This window comes from Ostrinia nubilalis, chromosome 10, assembly GCF_963855985.1.
Source record: "Ostrinia nubilalis chromosome 10, ilOstNubi1.1, whole genome shotgun sequence".
NCBI lineage: Eukaryota > Metazoa > Arthropoda > Insecta > Lepidoptera > Crambidae > Ostrinia > Ostrinia nubilalis.
In genome coordinates, this window is record NC_087097.1 from 4,232,738 (window position 1) to 4,252,040 (window position 19,303).

General features: G+C 35.5%; 2 protein-coding genes across 2 annotated transcripts; both read right to left on the reverse strand.

Annotated features, from left to right (window-relative positions):
* Nucleotides 1–710: 710 nt before the first annotated feature.
* On the reverse strand, nucleotides 711–5,141 carry LOC135075710 (probable serine hydrolase). The gene is made up of 2 exons (XM_063970164.1): nucleotides 4,812–5,141; nucleotides 711–2,395 (listed from the first exon to the last, which is right to left on the reverse strand). Exons 1-2 carry the CDS (start codon nucleotides 4,849–4,851, stop codon nucleotides 1,485–1,487), a joined length of 951 nt encoding a protein of 316 aa, XP_063826234.1. The 5' UTR covers nucleotides 4,852–5,141; the 3' UTR covers nucleotides 711–1,484.
* A 328-nt stretch (nucleotides 5,142–5,469) lies between these two features.
* Nucleotides 5,470–9,740, reverse strand: LOC135075525 (THAP domain-containing protein 5-like). Its single transcript, XM_063969950.1, has 6 exons — nucleotides 9,000–9,740; nucleotides 8,521–8,765; nucleotides 8,246–8,299; nucleotides 7,685–7,837; nucleotides 7,127–7,213; nucleotides 5,470–7,007 (listed from the first exon to the last, which is right to left on the reverse strand). The coding sequence occupies exons 1-6, from the start codon at nucleotides 9,098–9,100 to the stop codon at nucleotides 6,880–6,882; spliced, it is 768 nt and encodes a 255-aa protein (XP_063826020.1). The 5' UTR covers nucleotides 9,101–9,740; the 3' UTR covers nucleotides 5,470–6,879.
* Between the last annotated feature and the right edge of the window lie 9,563 nt (nucleotides 9,741–19,303).

Sequence of the window (19,303 nt, forward strand, 5' to 3'; positions counted from 1 at the left end):
TACTGCAATGAAACTTTTACAGAATAAAAATAGGCATTGCTTAACTATTCATTCGATTTGCATGTTCAATAGGAAGTCGTTTTGACTATTTGGATGACTTTCAAAAATAGTAATACCTCATCAGGTTACTCAATTAAGTAGGAATAATGTTAACACTACTGTATAAATTATACTTCAGCTATCTACTTTAGAAACTGCATAGATAGCTGATATCTTTAAGGTCAAAGATGGGTAGTTTTAATCGCTATAATCATGACACATTGGACATCTCAGTAATAATTAGAGAAATCTATGTGCAAGTAAATGACCTTAATTTTACCAATGTCACGTGACGTTGTTCTAACTTGTCCACAACATAAGCACGAAATAATCATATTAATAGCTATAGTCTATAAAATTAATAATATTATCTACTTATCTCTATACTCATTCATTCAACATTGTCTAATGATAAACTATAAACGTTTAGTACTGGTTCACATTATGTCGGGCCGATAATTTTACCGTCCTCGTCTATATTTTAGTACTATGTTGTTCGAAACTTTAATACATACACACTGCTACTGCTACTACTGAGCTCATAGCAGTCACGGATCGGATTATTTCTAACCGGTGCAAAGAAGCGCCCTCTCCCAGCGTTTGAGTACCCTAAAAAAGGTCGACGCGCTCATGACTCGGTTTGAGAGTAGGTACTACTCTGGTAGGTAGATGATTTTGTTCAAACGTGTCCGAGTAGATGATTTTGTTCAAAAATACTGGATCGTCCCGAAGAAGCAATTGACCCGACCGTTATCATGGTCGGGCGACCGATAATATGTCGTTGCAGACAGTTTTGTCGGGCCGCTGTCTGGGAACAATGCTATAGATACCTAATTAGGTATAAATTATACAAATGCAACATTCATTGTATCGATAAAATTGACGATCCGACATAGTGTAAACCAGCTATTACAATGCGTAGTTAAATGTATCGACTCAGAACCATGGGAATTCATGGGATACATACCCATTGCCTAGTAAAACGCGACTTGATGGCGACGACATGACAATAATAATTATCCAAGTTGCCAAACAGTAAAACGATTGTTTTTCTTGTACGACAAAGTCATTAACGTGTAGATACCTATAAAACTATAATGCTAAAGCCATAACATAAGTGGTTACTCATAAAACGGTCCAAAGGGCGACTACATTGTTTGTTTCTTAACACATAAGAATAAGTCAATGCATTTTGATCATCTTAAAACTGTAAAAACCACAAAAAACTGTGAAACTAATATAGCCATGATTGATTATGTTCAGTAATTTAACAGTGTTTTGTTCAACAATTACGTGAAATTTGATTTCACAAAAATCTAGTGTCCTAGCAAGCTTACAAACAATTATTTGTTATTGCAATTGCAAACTACTCTTAAAAAGAAAGTACCGACCGTACTTCAATCACATTACATATCACATTTGCAAATTAGCACTAAATAATGCAGTTAATATTCTTCTAAGAAGTCTTCTACAAGTTGAAGTATATTTTCTGGAGCTTCTAAATGCACGTGATGTGTTCCCTCCACTTCCACAAACTGGACATCAGCAGTTTGCTTCATTTTCTCAATAACGTCTAGATAATAGTCCAGTCTCTCCCATTTCTGTCCTGGAAGAGCTCTTATATTCAGGACTTTACATTTTACATGACTGGCGTACTCCAAAGCGGTCTCGATCGACATCATGGCCAGTCCAGAAACTTTTAGTCGTGGGTCCCTCTTGAAATAGTACCCTTTCTTCTTGATATGAGCGGGAGTGGGGGCCATGCCTCTCTTCATCAAAACTTTGCAGTTCTCCTTCGAAACGGAACCTCGGTACGCGTCGCAAACGATGTCAATCATCTCATCGTAATCATACGACGGTATTTTGTCCTCTGTCAAGTGTTCATACTCCAACAGCTTATCCATACTCCATCCAGTCTTCTCCACCATATTAGCGGGATCCCTGACAGCAGGGCTTGCTATATCGATGCATATTATCCTGTCCACTTCGTCCGGATACGATGCCGCGTACATAAAGCTCAAGGCACCTCCCAGGGAATGTCCCATCAGGGTAACATTTTCAGTCCATTTGAAATGTTTGATGATTCTTCTGAGGAGCACAACGCCGTCCCAGAATATGTAATAGAGCATACCCGTTGGGTAGTGTGAGGAGAGGCCATGTCCAGGGAGATCTATGCAGAGAACTGAGGTGGTGACTGGCAGTTGGGGTATGAGGTTGTCCCAGGTGCCTGCGTTGTCTTGCCAGCCGTGTATGGCGATGATGGGCTGCTTGTCCCGAGGCCCCCACCATCGGCCAGCCACGTGGCCCCATGGTACCGGGATCTCTACTTCTTCCACTACGATGCCAGCTGGTAAGCCTGTAAAGGACAATAATAAAAATTACAGATATTCCATTCGAACAGATAAATCTATGGGAAGATAATTTCTTGAACGGAGACCGCGTCTAGGCTAGCGTCGGTCAAGGTCGACCACAAGTGATGGCAGCATCAGCGGCTACGTAAGAAATGCGTAATGATTGACGAAATATCGCAAACAGCATTGTAGGTAGGTAGATACTAAGGCGATTATCACACTGCATTGCGCTCCGCCGCGGTCCGCGTGGCGACATGCATTATAACGAATCAAAAATACATCGAAACCAAAAAACAGAACTTTTTGGTTTCGATGTCCACCACTGAGGGACAGAGCAACTCATTTCTTCTCAGTGTCCACCAGTAGGGCCCAACGGGAAGATTTCAGTAGCGCTGTCCCCCACTGGTGGACATTGCAACTTTTTTTCTCGATGTCCACCAGTGGTGGACAAATAGTGGGGGACATCGGGAATAAACGGTTTTCAGTGTGTTGTGCCGCGCGTGTTTTCTATACAAACTGAGGTACTTGCATACAATCATTAAATCTGTCGTCCCGCGTACCGCGGCGAGCGCTGTGCAGTGTGATAATCGCCTAAATGATGATGAGATATTATGATGTTGGTATATTCAGGTAAATTACCTACGTATCTAATCTATTACTTTTAATTTAATAAAAAGGTATCACAGAATGACAAATCAATTTTTAAAATAGGTACTTTCTTTTTATGACACTGCTTCATTATGTACTCGTATCTAGCTAACTAAGTACTTGCTTAATTAATAGTAATAAGTACTCTAATCTCTAAAAAAACATCTAAAACAGTAGTTGATATTCCTAATAAATAAAATAATAGTTAACAATGTAGTTCAAACAATCGAAATAGTTTGGGTACAAATGACACAATAGGTAAATAATGCCAGTAGGTAGCAGGTACACATGATAGAAACAATTGATTTGCTATTGTTAGTTTACATTACAGTGGATGTTAATTTACATAAATGGCCAGGTAGACAATGTTTGAGAAATATCTACAATGACAAGGTATTTTTACCAAGATTGTTTTAGTAAACATTCTTAATTAAATGGTAGAAGCATAAAAATACCTTTAGTGATTAAATAGAAGAAGTTAATTTTGCATCAAGTAGGCAGTTCTTTGATGTCAATTAAAAGATAAATAGGTATTAAAACTGAAATATTTTATGTCAATTTTAACACTTAAATCACATTAACAAATTTTAATGAAATATTGATCTTTGTGTGTCCCTGCTATTAAAGGTTATTATTTTAATGCTGAACTACATGGATTGAAGCCAAATTAAGGTATTGGGTCAAGATCTTTTAAATGTGATTGGTTGCAGCATGGAAAATTTTGGGTTATTAACGTATAGCTCAGTCTTTCCCAAAGTGGGCGATAACGCCCCCTTGTGGGCACTGCAGGTAAGAGACCCAGAAAAAAAATCGGGACGTTGTGTAGAGGCTTGAGAGGCGTCATTTACTAGGAGGTCTCTTAGACACTGACTAAGCACTTGACTCTTGACTACAAATGGGGGCGGTAAAAAGAATTTATTCTCAAAGTGGGCAGTAGACAAAATAAGTTTGAGAACTATAGCTCCATGGAATCTAGCCAATGTATGATATCAGGCACAAGGTCAATATCGCACTAATACTAAAAAGGCGAAAGTGTGTGTGTATGTTTGTTACTTCTTCACATCTGGAGCGATTTTAATAAAATTCGGTATGGAGTTAGCTGACACCCTGGATTAATACATAAGCTACATTTTACCACGGGTAACACCCCGCAGTGTTACAGTACTAGTAATTCATGTAACAAAACATCAAATAAACTAAATGACTGTTGCTAATGTTTTTCTGTTCAAAATCACGAACACGGAATCAAGTCTGTCAGATATAAAGAGGTTCAAGGTTAGATATTATGTTCTGAATAGCCAAAATATTCACAAAGTAATTAAGCTCTAGTTGTTTGAATATTATTAAATCTAAACTATTGCTGAAATTAGAATTACTGGGAATAATAAAATAACGTTTTTAACCCTATATACAAATGTTCAGTAAGTTAATATTATTTTATTAGGAAAGATTACAAATAATGTGGTACCTAATCAGTTTCTTTATAGGTTTTGATCAAAGTTCAATATTATTATGACTTTTAAAGCATGAAGAAGTAGATAAAAATAATCTATTCTGATAAGTTTGATTTATAATCACTGATTACAACAACAGCTGTTCTTAGATTAATTAATATCAGATATTTTTTATTAGGAATAAAACTATATGAACACGTTATAGAAAAACTAAGTTTAAGTGAAAACTAAAAAAGCATTGCCTTTATTCTGCCTTAAAATACTTTGCGGTTAATCCTTGCCTTTTTAACTAGACAAGAAAATGAAATAAAAAACTTACTTTCTTCTTTCTGATGACCATTGGTGAGTGGTTCTCCCATGCTTATTTCAGCACCAGGCAACTATTTAAATCACAAAGTGGTGAGTCAAGAATTCCAGCTAAAACACGACGTAATTCTCCACTTATCAAATGAGGAAATACACAAAAATCGTTTGATCACCCAACTTGGGAGTTTCAACACGCAAAGGTGACCGCAAAGTTCACTGTACGTAACTGAAAAACACGCGCCTGTAGCGTGAAATTCACCTGAGAGGCACTAACACATTTAAACGTTCAGTCGGTACGATACAAGATTTTACAATGAAAAATTCTTGTGGCCTTTGATTTCCAAAGAGCATAAAAGAGTAAGAGACGGCACTCCATAGATATTTTTTGAGCTCACGCACACATATGCATTTTAGAGAACGACCCGCAAATCTTTACCAACCGCACAAACTACAGGCGGAGCTACCAACATAATGCCTTATTTTCTGACAGTATTAGTGACGTTCGTAATAACTTATCGATTATCGATACTTTGCTAGGGTTGTAATTGCATATCGATATCTAGTATAGGAACCTTCAATATTTTAATGATTACTATTTTTATTTTATACTATGTGTAAGTAAAACGAAGTTTTGTAACGTAAATTATTTATTTCGAAATAAAATAGGTATATTACAATAAGTATTGAACATGACATAGCAGTTGTAGGCATGAGGAATTATTGAAAATTATAACAAAGTACAGAAATGATAATTTTGTAAACTTTTATTTTCACAACTTTTTCTAAGAAAAAATAGGATTTTTATTTATAAACATCTTTAATTTTCTTATCAGCTGATCGAACCTCAGCCCTAAGATTACTTTTCAATGCTTTGTTGCTGTGCTTTTTTACTTTTGTCAGCAAAATTGTTTTCACTTTTTATGAGGCTGTCATTAATGATTTTACAACTTTTTCTTAGAAAAAGGTAACTTAATATTTTAAACATCTTATCATAAATTTATTTATTATGTTGTTGACATTTAAACCAACTAAAATTACAATTTGTACTCAACATTAAGAAAATGAATTTTCCAACATTTTCCATATATATCTGGTCGGCAATATGGTCATGATAAAATTGTTTAGCTTCATTTACGGTGGTACATAATTGAATTGTTGGATAAACGAGACTTTTTTTATCATGCCACCATTCGCGAAGAGATATATATGCATACAAATCATTGTCAACAGGAGTTTTCACGCTCAAACACTCTTCACAAATTAAACAAGAACTGTTCTGTAATAGTTTGGCAGCTAAATACCCGCTTACATATACTACTGGTTGGTTTTCAAGGCTACACAAATTTTCAATGGGCTGTTCTAAGTTTTCAGGGTCCGGGATAGACAACACAGGATAAAATTCAGTGTCTGTGGAATCTTGAACATTAATTTTTATTTCTGTTGTTTTTAAATTAGTTTTTAAAATGTCTTTATATTCCAGCATATGTTTATTGTTGTCTGCTTCACAATTAGCACTTCTGCTATGAGGCACTTTCAGCCCAGTAACCATGCTTGTTTTAAGCGCTGCAGTAAAGTGCGTGATAGTGGGATTTCTATTGGTTACACTGTGTTGCCTAATGATTCCAAATAAGTTTTCCAGAGAGTCTTGGTTAAACTGTCTAAGGTTCATATATTTAAACCCTTCATTCTTTAACTTTTCCCAAATATCGTTTAAGGATTTGATAGATATTTGATATCCCTTTACGCATTTAACATTTTTTAGTATCGTGTTTTCTGCTGTTATAAATTTTATGGTTTTTAACTTATCAGTATAAAAGGTCCAAGACTCAATGTGATTACTTGATGTGGAAACATTTTCCCGGATCCCTTTCTTTACGTCATTTAAAGATGATGGACCATTTGTACAATCAAATAGTTTATCTAACTGTTCAATCACAAATGCTGTATCATTGCAATCAGAAACTTCTTTCCATGCCATCATTTTTAAAATAGCTGCCACGGTATTACTCAGAGCATGCGCAGCATACTTCACCCTCATCTTAGTTTTGAATGTTGGATTTACAATGGTACTATTCAGTTTTTTAATATTTAAAAAATGTCTGTTGTGTTCTTCTGCAACTACCTTCGCTATATTCCTTATTGTTTTTTTTTGCATTTTGTAACTGTCGCCAAAGCCTCTTCTCTTTAATTGTAAATGTTGATGAAGTGTCTGTAATAAAAACATTTCCATTAGTAAAAAAAAACAACATTAAAGCAAATTGAATTGAATATTGGTTTATTAATCAGCAATTTTACTTAGTTTTTTAAATTAGGTATGTTTTATCTTACCTTTCATTTCAATGTTTTTCTTAGGTCTTTTATAACTGTGGACTAATATTTCTGCCTGTGCATCTTGATGGCAAATGTTTTTATCATCTGAAATATTATAAATATGCAAATTAGTTTAAAATTTATTTTGTTGTTTTATGAAACATATTATTTCCAAATCAATCAATCATTATCAAGTTTTAAAAAAATGCAAAGACAGGATAATGATAGCTCTTCTCATAAAATATGAAGCGTGGGCCCACCTTCAATAACAATGACATAATATTAAATTAAAGGCATTTAGAGGTTTTAATGTTCTGCATTCTGGATGCGGTCTGCGGGTATGTCAAGACAATCTGTAAGTGGTCGTGATAAGGCAATCAGTCACGTGTGCTTTGCGTTCTTTGTTCGTATCCGCACGGTCAAATCGCATTAATATAAAATGTACAGAAACCTAGAATGTTGTACATATAAGTTCATTTTGACCTGACTGCAGACTGCAGAACGCATCCAGGGTGGCATTCTTTAGTTTGAGGGAAGGCATATTTTAGAAGGTAAATAATTAGTTTGTACACTTACCATGAGTAATGGGTTTATAGGTCATATGTTCTGGTGCATTGGAAGTAGAAGGAAGAGGTTCAAAAGTTGTTTTCGCAGAAATACCAGAATCTGGTATATCCACAGCTCCCAAACATGTTGAATTTAGTTGTTTGGTTGTAGTTGTAAGGGGAACTGAAAGCAGATAATGAAATGTGAATTGGGTAATAAAATGTCATGTTCTTACCCAACTTTAGGGTACAATCAGTCTAGTACATGTCTTGCTCACATTAAAAATTACTAGCTTATAAATATTATTAAACTAGCTGACCTGGCTAATTAATGTAGATTGCCTAAAATTTTTCAAATTGGTCCGGTACTTTTTTTAAAGAATTTGTATTACACAAATTACTAAAGTCCCTCTAACTCAACACACATTCTAAGCTAAATTGTGTTACGAGTGGGTTTACTACAATATTCAAGCTGTGGGGTTCTAACCCGCACTTTAGGCTATCTTGGCTCGAGTTACGGAGCCGATCAAATACAAACAAACAATTAAATATTTCCTTTTTATATTATTAGTATAATTTTAGATAAACATACCTCGTTCAACTGGATTTGACTTCTTTGGAATGCAATATGAATGATCATAAAGAACTGTAACAAAGTATAGATATAATTAATAATTGAAATTATATATTATTTATTGATAAGCATACAACACATGTTTGTGGTTACAAAGAAAGAACCTTGTTAAATTGCATTCGGTTGGTTTGTTTTGGAAACCAAAGAAAATTAATTAAGACATCTAAATAATTCAGAAAAATTGATAGATAGTAAATTAAATTTAAAAAAAATAATTGAAGTCATCATCATACCTGTCTTGAGGTTTTCTTTATTGGAGTCTTTTACATGAAGAGGAAACTCTGTCAAAACTTCATCTGGCAAGATGGGATTGCTCAATTCCAGTGTTGGAATAGCTGAGTTCTTCAGCCGAGTTCCTTTGGCATTGAAGGATTCAGGAGTGAAGTGCCCACCACAAACAAACTTCAGTTGGTGTAACTTTTCAATAGGTACATATGCTAAGTCTTCTAAGCCAGCATTTTTAACCCACATTCGACAACTGAAATAAGAAATACCTATTAGAAAAGAAAAAGAATAACAAACTGAAATTTATTCATCAACTAATTTCTTTTAGTATTGTTATGCAATTCATTTGCAGAGTACGAAACAAAATACTGAAATTAAAAATTGGTTATGGTTATTTACTGTATGATTAAAAATATTAATCCCAGCCTTTAAGTTTACACAATCAGTAAAATTATCTTGTAATAAATGAGTGTTATTAGAAACTCACCGGTCAGAATCCAGAGGAAACCTACTCAAAAGTAAGGGTGATCCACCACGACTTCGCCTCTTATTACAAATAACGCACTTCTTGTTGTTTCTACTCTCCATTATCAGTAGAAGCCTAAAATGAAATAGGTATTAATTAAACAAAGCCTATAATTTCTCTCCAACCAGTGTCAATGCCCTGGTTCATGCATTTACCAGTTTTGAAAGTACATTTACATTTTCATCACATAGGGTTGTTTTTAATGAAAAATAGATTTGTAATAGATGTAATATTTCAAGTAAGTAGATAACATACCCATTAAACAGAAAAGTAAATAAGAGTTTAAACTTCTGTAGAAGTTGAAACACAGCTTATTTAAAAGAGTCTCTATCTCACAAAAAACATAACACTGAACAGCAAACTTTATCACGCCCGATACGGAGGAACTTAATCAACTCAACGTAAACGACAGAAAAGTTTATTTACAGTAATATTGCACCAAATCTGAGAAAATAACTTCACACGAATCAATTCGCCGGTTAAAAACTCAAACTCAATTGACAGACATTTTTTTTCATTTGTCAAACTAACAATACTACCAACATAAGGACACTAACAATTATTTTTAGTATGGTGGTATTGATCCGCGGGTTCCCCTGCTATAGTAAAATCAATCCAAAATGCACTTTATTGCTTAAGGGATAAGGTTGTATATCAATTGCTACATATAGAGACTAGTTTTTGTATGAGAAGTGTCTACCCACTATTTCGTTCGATCGATTTTGCGGAATTTTTTTTTGACGTCAAAAACCTGCCATGTAACTGTCAATGTCAGCTGTTTGACGTTTTTACTTTTTCAACCAACCGTGACTGTGCAAAGCAAACACCTTTATACATCTTTGACGAGTTACGAGCATGCACATTACGTATTGCATTATGTTTTAGCTGAAGCCTGCCTGAAGCACCCGAAGCACCTAAAAGAGTGCAACATCACACCACCCCTTTAATCTAAAGGAAAAATATAAACCACCACCCCAGCTGGACCCCAGCCCAGCCTACCCAGCCCTCCTTGACAAGTTAGAGGTGAGCGAAATGAATTCGTTCCGGAGTTTATATAATTAAACTTCTTGCACTTAATCACTGTACAGTGTCGGACTTATTGACGGGTGGCATTCTCTACCAGTCCACCCCAAGACAAGACTAACCGCGAAAAACACTTGCGCAAAATATTATTTGCGCGCACGGACACTTGCACGAAAATACATTAGAACGAATATGTGTTTGCGTAAATAAACACTTGCATGAAAGAAATTCACAAATGTCTGAACTTCAGACCTCTGAAGTCTTTCGCTCAAGTAAGTAGCTTGATACGGGGCGGGACGCACGAAAGAAAGACACAAGTGTCTGAACTTCAGACCTCTGAAGTCTTTCGCTTAAGTAAGTAGCTTGATACGGGGCGGGACTCAGAACCTATAGGGTCAGGGAGGCAACAGTGACTCACTTTTTTTTCGAAGCTTAATAAAAATAGATATCGCTTTAATATTGGCCTAAAATTTGCTCACATTTTAGATACACTATTGAACTGTAACTGAGCACTCATGATTCTACATTATTTACTACTTATGTCAAAGTAGGAACCTAAAACAAAAAAATGATAATTGAGCCACTGTGGACTACTAGGTGTACACACTGACTCACTACCGTGGTACACAGTATTAACGTGGTACGGCAGTATTTATATGAAAAGAAAATGCCCATTCCGCGTAGTTTTTTATTAGAAATAATAACAAAACTGCACAAGCTATTCTTATTATAATCAACAATTCAACACGACTCTTAGTACTTTTATTGCTACCTATAAGATCTTAAGTCATCTCAATCTCTTCGTTATTTATTTCTTCCCTATTTTTCTGTCGGTTTTTTTCCGTGGCATTCTGTAAATAAAAAAACAAAATTCGATTTAAAGTTAGAACAATATTGAATTCCTATAAACTACAAAAGTATTAAAATTGAGTCACTGTGTACTTCTACGCCATTTTGTAAATATTTGATCAAAAAAACCAAGATGTAAAACAAATAAGTCAAAATTCGGATTAAAGACAATTGATACAAGACCTACTATCCGATAAATACAGTGTGAGTCACGTTAAAGTGTACATATGAAAATAGATGAAACTAGACCTATTTTTATCGACAAAAAAGAGGTCAAAAAATTTTTGAGATTTTTTTTTAATTTTTTATAGAATTTTTTTTCTTCCAATTACTTATTGTAAAGAAAACGTAATAACTTTTAAACTAAGAGGTATATCCTGATAAAATAAAAACAGTAATAATGTTAAATAACAGGCGATACTAAAAAATACACGAAATACCCAGAAAATGCCAACAAATAATAAAAAATGATACTTTTTGAAAAAAATCTGCTTAAATATTCGTATTTTTTTGGTTATTTGATAAATTTCTCCAAAAAATGCCCCTATAACAGATGGTTTTTATTACTTTGTATTATTCTCTATCGTATTACTTTTGTAAAACCAAAAATCACATGTCTCTATCATTATCACAACGTTTGCAATGATCGTTTGAACTAAGCCTCTCCGGGCGCGCCATTCAACGCTTCGTTAACAACGAAACTGAAAGTGACTCTAGATTTGTAATTTTGATAAAGACAAGTTAGATATCAAATAAAAACAAAAAATTTCGAAGTAAAATAAGCATTTTAGTTAAAATTAAAATTGTCTATACCTGTAGTGGAGAAAAATGTGGTGACAGGCCTTTGTTCAAACGATCATTGCAAATGTTGTGATAGGGATAGAGACATGCGATTTTTGGTTTTACAAAAGTAATATGATAGAGAATAATAAAAAGTAATAAAAACTATCTGTTATAGGGGCATTTTTTGGAGAAATTTATCAAATAACCAAAAAAATACGAATTTTTAAGCAGTGTTTTTTCAAAAAGTATCATTTTTTATTATTTGTTGGCATTTTTTTGTGTATTTTATGTATTTTTTTAGTATTGCCTGTTATTTAGCATTAATACTGTTTTTATTTTATCAGGATATACCTCTTAGTTTAAAAGTTATTACGTTTTCTTTACAATAAGTAATTGGAAGAAAAAAAAATCTATAAAAAATAAAAAAAAAATCTCATAAATTTTTTGACCTCTTTTTTGTCGATAAAAATAGGTCCAGTTTCATCTATTTTCATATGTACACTTTAACGTGACTCACACTGTATAACGGCTATTACCTATAGCAACAAACAAAGATATGAAAACAATCGAAACTCACCTTAGAATGTAATTTAGTGGGCGCGAAAACAAAAAACATTCCCTCACCCTTCCGCACGGCACTTGACCGGCGAGCAAACTGGTTTAAACGTGTTCGGGTACCAAGACCTTTGAATCGGTAAAAGAGACAAATATATATTCCTATGCCTTCAGGTCGAAACATGACTGAGCCACTGTAGCCGACCAAGTCACTGTTGCGTCCATGACCCTACCTAACCTATAGTATAGTATACTATGATCTGAAGGGCGGGACTAGCTTCTGGAACTGATGGCCCCTGGGGCAGAAAAGTTCCGAATGGCAAACAAGGGCTAGAAGATGACAATGTAGTGTGGTTAGGCCTCCTGCCTGACCGATCATTTGCTGAGGGTTGCAGAAAGCACCGGGCAACGCATTAGATGACCCACGCTGAACTGTCCCACCAAACTCAATGACAGGGGGGCGCTACCATCGTTCAACTATATGGTTTCCAACATGGCAAAAATCGGAACCAGCGATCCGGTATTGACGGTGGCGCCCCACTGTCAATGTCATCGATAGGACAGTTCAGTATTTTGGAACTATAGCAGGAATAGCAGGACCAGTATAAGCGACGTGAACGCCATCTATTGCAATTATTGTGCAATCAATTTGTTTTGGAATGATTAATGCTTGAAACGGAACATGTTTTTTTTTTCATTCATTCGATTTTCGGAGATGCTGATTGGCCAATCTCGAAGTTGATGATCGAAAAAAGCGCGGGAAACGTTGAACGCGACGGGCGTCTTTTTTGGTTCAAAAGTTTTGTAAATTTGTTTTAGCATATAAATAGATCAGTATTGTATAGTGTTCTTGTAAATTTATTGTTTTGTGTATATATTTTATGTAGATAGTGTTTAAATCTTGCTGTACTACCGGTGAGTCTATTTATTTAATTACTTGGAGCCGCAATGAACGACCCGCCCGATCCGGGCGGTTCTCTGCCGCCCGATGAAATTTCCCTTGATGCTAGTAATGTTCCGCCGGCGGGTCATTTCGTTACGGTTACATCTAACCATGGTTGGGAATCCGATAATTCCACATCGGGTTCAACAGCTTGCCCTCGCAAGCGTAGCCGTAATAAGAAAAGTCGTAAACATCAGGCTAAAATTGAACGTAGACTTCTTGCTAAAAATATGACAGAAGAATCTACTGATATGGATCACCAAGATGTTCCACAGACACAGCAAAAGGTCATTGCACCTGCAACTAGTATCTCTGACTTGCCTCCGTCCAACCCTACTCCAATTGCTCGTAATCTGTATAATGAATCAGACAGTGCGCCCTACGTAGTCCATGTTCAGAAGATCGAAACTAGCCCAAATGAAGGTCCGTCAATGCACGCACTCTCATTTGGGAAATTCCTGAAACAGAATTCCTTTCAATGTATAGTTAATGGTAGTGTAAAGCAAATTGGCCGGAACAAAATTTCGATTTCATTCTCGAACTTCAACCATGCGAACCTGTTTTTAACTCACAATAGTTTAGTGACCAAAAACTACAAAGCCTTCATTCCCTCCTTTAATGTTACAAGGATGGGCCTTGTGAGAAGTATACCAGCGGATTGGTCACCGGAGGAAATAATTGAAAACATTACAGTACCAGATGATTGTGGTAAAATTATAAAAGTTAGGCGGCTGAATTACAAAGTCTTTGTGGATGGTGCTCCTATTTGGAAACCATCTCAATCCATTGTATTAACTTTTGATGGACAAGTATTACCTAAGCGCATATTTATGTGTTATAATGCCTTACCTGTAGAGCTTTACATTTTTCCCACTATCCAGTGTTATAATTGTTGCCGTTTTGGACACACAAAAGTTCAATGTCGTTCCAAAGCAAGATGCTTCAAGTGTAGCCAAGGTCATGCTGGCGACACATGCCAAACTGACGAAATTAAAGCATCATGCTGTTTGTGTTCTGGGTTCCACTATGCCACAAGTAAATCCTGCCCTGAATTTCTAAGACAGAAAAACATAAAAACTTCTATGGCTAATAACTCCATGTCATATGCAGAAGCCTCAAAAATTCATCCACCAGTATCCAAGTCTTATGCAGACATAGTTACAGCAAAATCGAATTCCCAAATAGTACAGGATAAGTCTCCTAATCTTGTTTCATCCTACAAAAAAACGGTATACAAAACTCCTCGTTCCACTCCCACATTAGGCAAAAGCTATGACCGTGAAGCACATGAGGCTATCATTAGGGAAAACTTAATTCCTTCCCCATCTAATGGTTGTGCTATTAATACCGAATTTCATAATAAAGAATCACCAGTATCTCTACCTGAATTAATACTTGCTCTTATTAATATTGTTTCTAAGTCAAATTCTAGTTCACCGTCCCACGCTGCCTATATAATTGATAAGTGTATGAGAGTCATTCAAGATGGCGATGCAAGATAAGCTGCTACAGTGGAACTGTCGCAGCATAGTTAGTAAAAAAAGTGAAATTATATACTTGCTAAACAAATATAAGCCATTTGTCTTTGCTTTAGCAGAGACATGGCTCAAACCCATGCAAAATTTTAAAGTGCATGGATATACCTCTGTCAGAGATGACAGACCTGATGGGTATGGTGGTACTGCACTTTTAGTTAAAAGCTCAGTGCCATTTTCTATTATCTCACTACCTTCCCATTCTGTAAATATGTCAATTGTAGCTATAAGTGTGTATAATATCTGTATAGTTTCATTGTACATTCCTCATCCATCTGTAGATATTTCTGAAGTAATTAACCGGTTATTCTCCCTTCTCCCTAGACCTTTTCTAGTATTAGGAGATTTTAACTCCCACCACCAATCTTGGGGTAGCTCGCTAACTAATAGTTTTGGTGAAGATTTTATTGAAATGTTTGATGCACATAACCTTTGTATTTTAAATACAGGAGCACCCACCCGTCGTTCTCAACCTGGTCAAAACAATAGTGTTGTTGACCTATCAATTTGCACCCCTAGCCTGGCTTCTACACTATCCTGGGAAACATTACAGTCAACTTTCGGCAGTGACCATTTTCCGATCATTATCTCTTTTCCATCCATAAGGTCAACAAACTCTAGCCACTGTTCTCGGCTCAGATACTCCATCCCTAGTAAATCAGTTACTCAGTGGAACCAGTACAGGAGTTGTGTTGAAAGAAGAGCATCATTACTTCCAGTTTTCGATTCAAATAACCTTAGTTCTTGTGCTGCTGCTTTGGCTAATATTTTAGTAGATGCCGCTAATGAAATTTTTCCTAAAAAGACTACCCCTACAAAAATACCTTCTCCCCCTTGGTGGGATAAAGACTGCACTATAGCTATCAAAAATCGTAAAGAGGCCGAAATAAACTATAAAAATAATATGAATGAAGATAATTATAATATACTCTTAGAAATTACAGCTGATACGCGAAAACTGTTTAAAATGAAGAAGTTCGATGGATGGAGGAAGTTTTGTGATTCTATTTCACCAAACACTCCTCCGACCTTAGTGTGGCGCAATATTAAAAGATTTAGATCAGCTATGACAGACTCTTCTTTCAGCACAGTTCCTGTATCTCTAGCGGACGAGTTTCTTGATAAGTTAGCCCCACCCTGGGTACCAGAAAACATTAGCCTTTTTCCATATTCTTCGCAAGAATTGATTGGTCTAAATTCTCCCTTCACTATAACTGAGCTCAAAGGCGCTATTGCTAATGCCAAAGACTCTGCTCCTGGAGCAGATGGGATTTCTTATGCATTTTTAGCCAACATTTCCAATAGCATCCTTTGTTATTATTTATCCATCATCAATGACATATTGTTGACAGGTGACATTCCTCCATCTTGGAAATCACAGATTGTATTACCGATTCTGAAACCAGGCAAACCTTCTTCCGACATTTCTTCATACCGTCCAATATCGTTATCGTCGGTGCTACTTAAATTAGCAGAACGTCTGATTAAAAATCGCCTAGAATGGTATATTGAAAGTAACAGCCTGTTAGCCAATAGCCAATATGGTTTCAGAAAAGGGAAATCCACATTAGATAGTATTAGTATATTTGTATCTGATATTCGGTATTCCCTTACGTTAAATGAGTCTCCCATAGCGGTGTTCCTAGACATAAATTCTGCATATGATAATGTTCTTTTATCTGTTTTAAAAACTAAGTTAAATGCGTTAAAAGTGCCCCATTTGCTATGTAATTTTATTTTAAAGATTTTATCTCAGCGGTGTTTAATACTTCCGGTCGCCGACTCAGAAACAAAGCGCTCAGTGTGGAGAGGATTACCTCAAGGGTCTGTGTTAAGCCCCCTTCTATATAATATATACACGTATGATTTAGCTTCATCTTTAGGCAATAATATAAAAATACTTCAGTACGCAGACGACTTATTACTTTATCAATCTAGCCCGTCTGTAGGGCAAACTCAAAACCTATTACAGAACTCTCTTAATCTGCTTAAAATCTGGATGGATGAAAATGGTATGAATTTATCAGTAGCTAAAAGCGCTGTAGTTATTTTTTCTCGTATGCGCAACCCTACTCCTTTTCAGTTGTACTATGTTAATAATGTTATTCCTATTCTCAATGAATACAAGTTTCTGGGTGTAATCCTTGATTCAAAACTTACCGGAGTTCCTCATTGTAACTTTGTTTCCAACAAGTGTGAAAAACTTCTTAATATGCTAAGATGCCTTTCAGGCGTCTGGTGGGGAGCTCATCCTTTTTCTATGAAATTGATATATAACGCATTAATTAGGAGTATATTAGATTATGGCACATTTCTATTGGAACCTGCAAATGTTTCAGCTTTTAAAAAGCTGGATTTAATCCAAAATAAGGCTTTAAGAATTATTACGGGTGCGATGAGGTCTAGCCCGATAAATGCTCTTCAGGTTGAAACCTGTGAGCCCCCACTCCATCTAAGAAGACAGTATCTATCTGACAGATTTATTTTCAGAGTTATTCAGTTAAATAACCATCCTCTTATATCCAATCTCCAGGCTCTCCAAGAGGTATCCTCTGATAGTTATTGGTCTCATAAGTCTTTGCCCTGTATATTAATTAGTTACCAAAAGTTCTTGTCCCTCACTTCTCCTACTCATTGCTCTAATCTTCTTCCTCTGTTTTCCAATTCATATGAAGTCTTAACCTTTTCCCCGGTAATTCATTACAACCTTTTTGATAAGTTAGACCCTTACATTAAGGATAATTTTAGGTTTATTACTGATACACAATTTAATGATTATCACCATATTTTTTCAGACGCTTCTAAACATTCCAATTCTGGCTGTGTAGGCGTGGGTGTATTTCACTCGCAATCTAAAATAGTACAAAAAGTGAAGCTTCCTCCTGAGTCTTCGGTATTCACAGGGGAATGTTTTGGCTTGTTTAAGGCAGTAGAATATATTCGTGTAATGAAATTGAAAAGAGCCATTATTTTCACAGATTCGTTAAGTGCCCTTCAGGCATTGGAAAAATTTCCATTCCATCATAAAACTCCATATCCTATTATTTTTGATACAAGAAAGATTGCATTTGAATGTTCACTGAAGGGATATTCAATTCAATTTGCTTGGGTTCCGGGTCATCGCGGAATTTTAGGAAATGAAACTGCAGACCGCGTCGCTAATGAAGCTATATACTGTGGTGACATGTTTCCATTTAAAAACTATAGTCACGATTTGTTAAATTTACCAAAAGCTTACCTATATGATACATGGACCAGTTTATGGCAATGGTCGAGTCTGTCTAAAGGTAAATTGTATTCACTTATTCAGCCTCAAATTCCGCGCAAACCTTGGTTTTTTAAATCTAAGTTTGGTAAAAATGTTACCTCAATGTTAATCCGAATGAGGTTAGGCAATGATATTATATAAAAACAAAAGCAGATATGTTATAAGCGCTCGCGCTGTGAATACTCAAATACGTCCCAATTGGGACGTCTTGTGTTTAGTCTTCGTGTGGCCTGCGTCGTGCGCAATCGCGTGCGTACCACACCGTAAGTTCCTGTGTTCTTACCAAAATAAATAAAAAATGCCATCGTGTGTGTTTCGAAAGTGTACCAATTATGACTCTAAAGTAAACAAAATACAAGGGATCTCTTACCACATGTGATTATGCAAAATTATTTAGTATTTATATTTTCAATTATTTAAGCAAACAATCAAGACGCCATCGCGCCATGCGCCATGTTCAAGTTAAGAAAGAGAAAGCGATCTTGTTTTGACGTTAGAGCGATAAGGATGCGTGCGCTGCGGACATAGATTAGTTAGTGCAGAATCGTTAAAACTATAGCTATCTCTTTCATTTGCGTGCTATTTCGTATCTTTTGTTTCACTTATCAGTTACATTTGTCAATGTGTGCAATTTGGAATAGCTCGGCACGGATTAAAATCGTAATTTCTATGAACGTAACATATCTATAGTTCTGTAATATCATTGAGGTTAGGTCATGTCTGCACTCCGGTGCATCTGGCCAGACTTCATATTTTAAATAGTTCATTATGCGAGTGTGGGTTGGACGAAGGTGATCTGAACCATATTTTCTTTTCATGTCCTCTTATCAACCGTGATTCCTTTATAAATAATCTCATTTCCCATAAAATTCCTTTCCCTACCACCATATTAGCATTACTTAGTCTTAATGATGTAAATATTCATAAATTCATCTGTGATTTTATCAATGTAAATAACTTAAAAGTTTGATTGTTTTTTTTTATGTACAATTAACCATTGTACATAAAAAAACTGTATAATACTTATGTCCTATACTTAAGTTTATGTAAATATCTCTGTATTTTTATACTATAATTTAATATCTAATCTCTTAATTTACTTTCCTGATCTATCCTTTTTCCAAATTCCGATTTCCGTTCCTTGTTTTCCTAATTTCACGTTTCCTCGTTTTATGGGGGGGAAAAAAAAAAAATAAAAAAAAAATAAAAAAAAACTTGATATTGGCAAATGCGCAAGCCGCGCGAGCCATTAAAAAAAAAAAAAAAAAAAAAAAAAAAGTTGATGATCTGTCACTATAAGCAGTGGGTA

Excerpts from the sequence above, each read along its gene's own strand:
- LOC135075525 (XM_063969950.1), bottom strand. The coding sequence starts at position 9,100 with ATGGAGAGTAGAAACAACAAGAAGTGCGTTATTTGTAATAAGAGGCGA. Across the intron at positions 8,300-8,520 it reads TAAAGAAAACCTCAAGACAG|TTCTTTATGATCATTCATAT; the intron begins GTATGATGATGA and ends ACTTTGTTACAG. Across the intron at positions 7,838-8,245 it reads GTCAAATCCAGTTGAACGAG|TTCCCCTTACAACTACAACC; the intron begins GTATGTTTATCT and ends ATCTGCTTTCAG.
- LOC135075710 (XM_063970164.1), bottom strand. The coding sequence starts at position 4,851 with ATGGGAGAACCACTCACCAATGGTCATCAGAAAGAAGAAA. Across the intron at positions 2,396-4,811 it reads TGGTCATCAGAAAGAAGAAA|GCTTACCAGCTGGCATCGTA; the intron begins GTAAGTTTTTTA and ends TGTCCTTTACAG.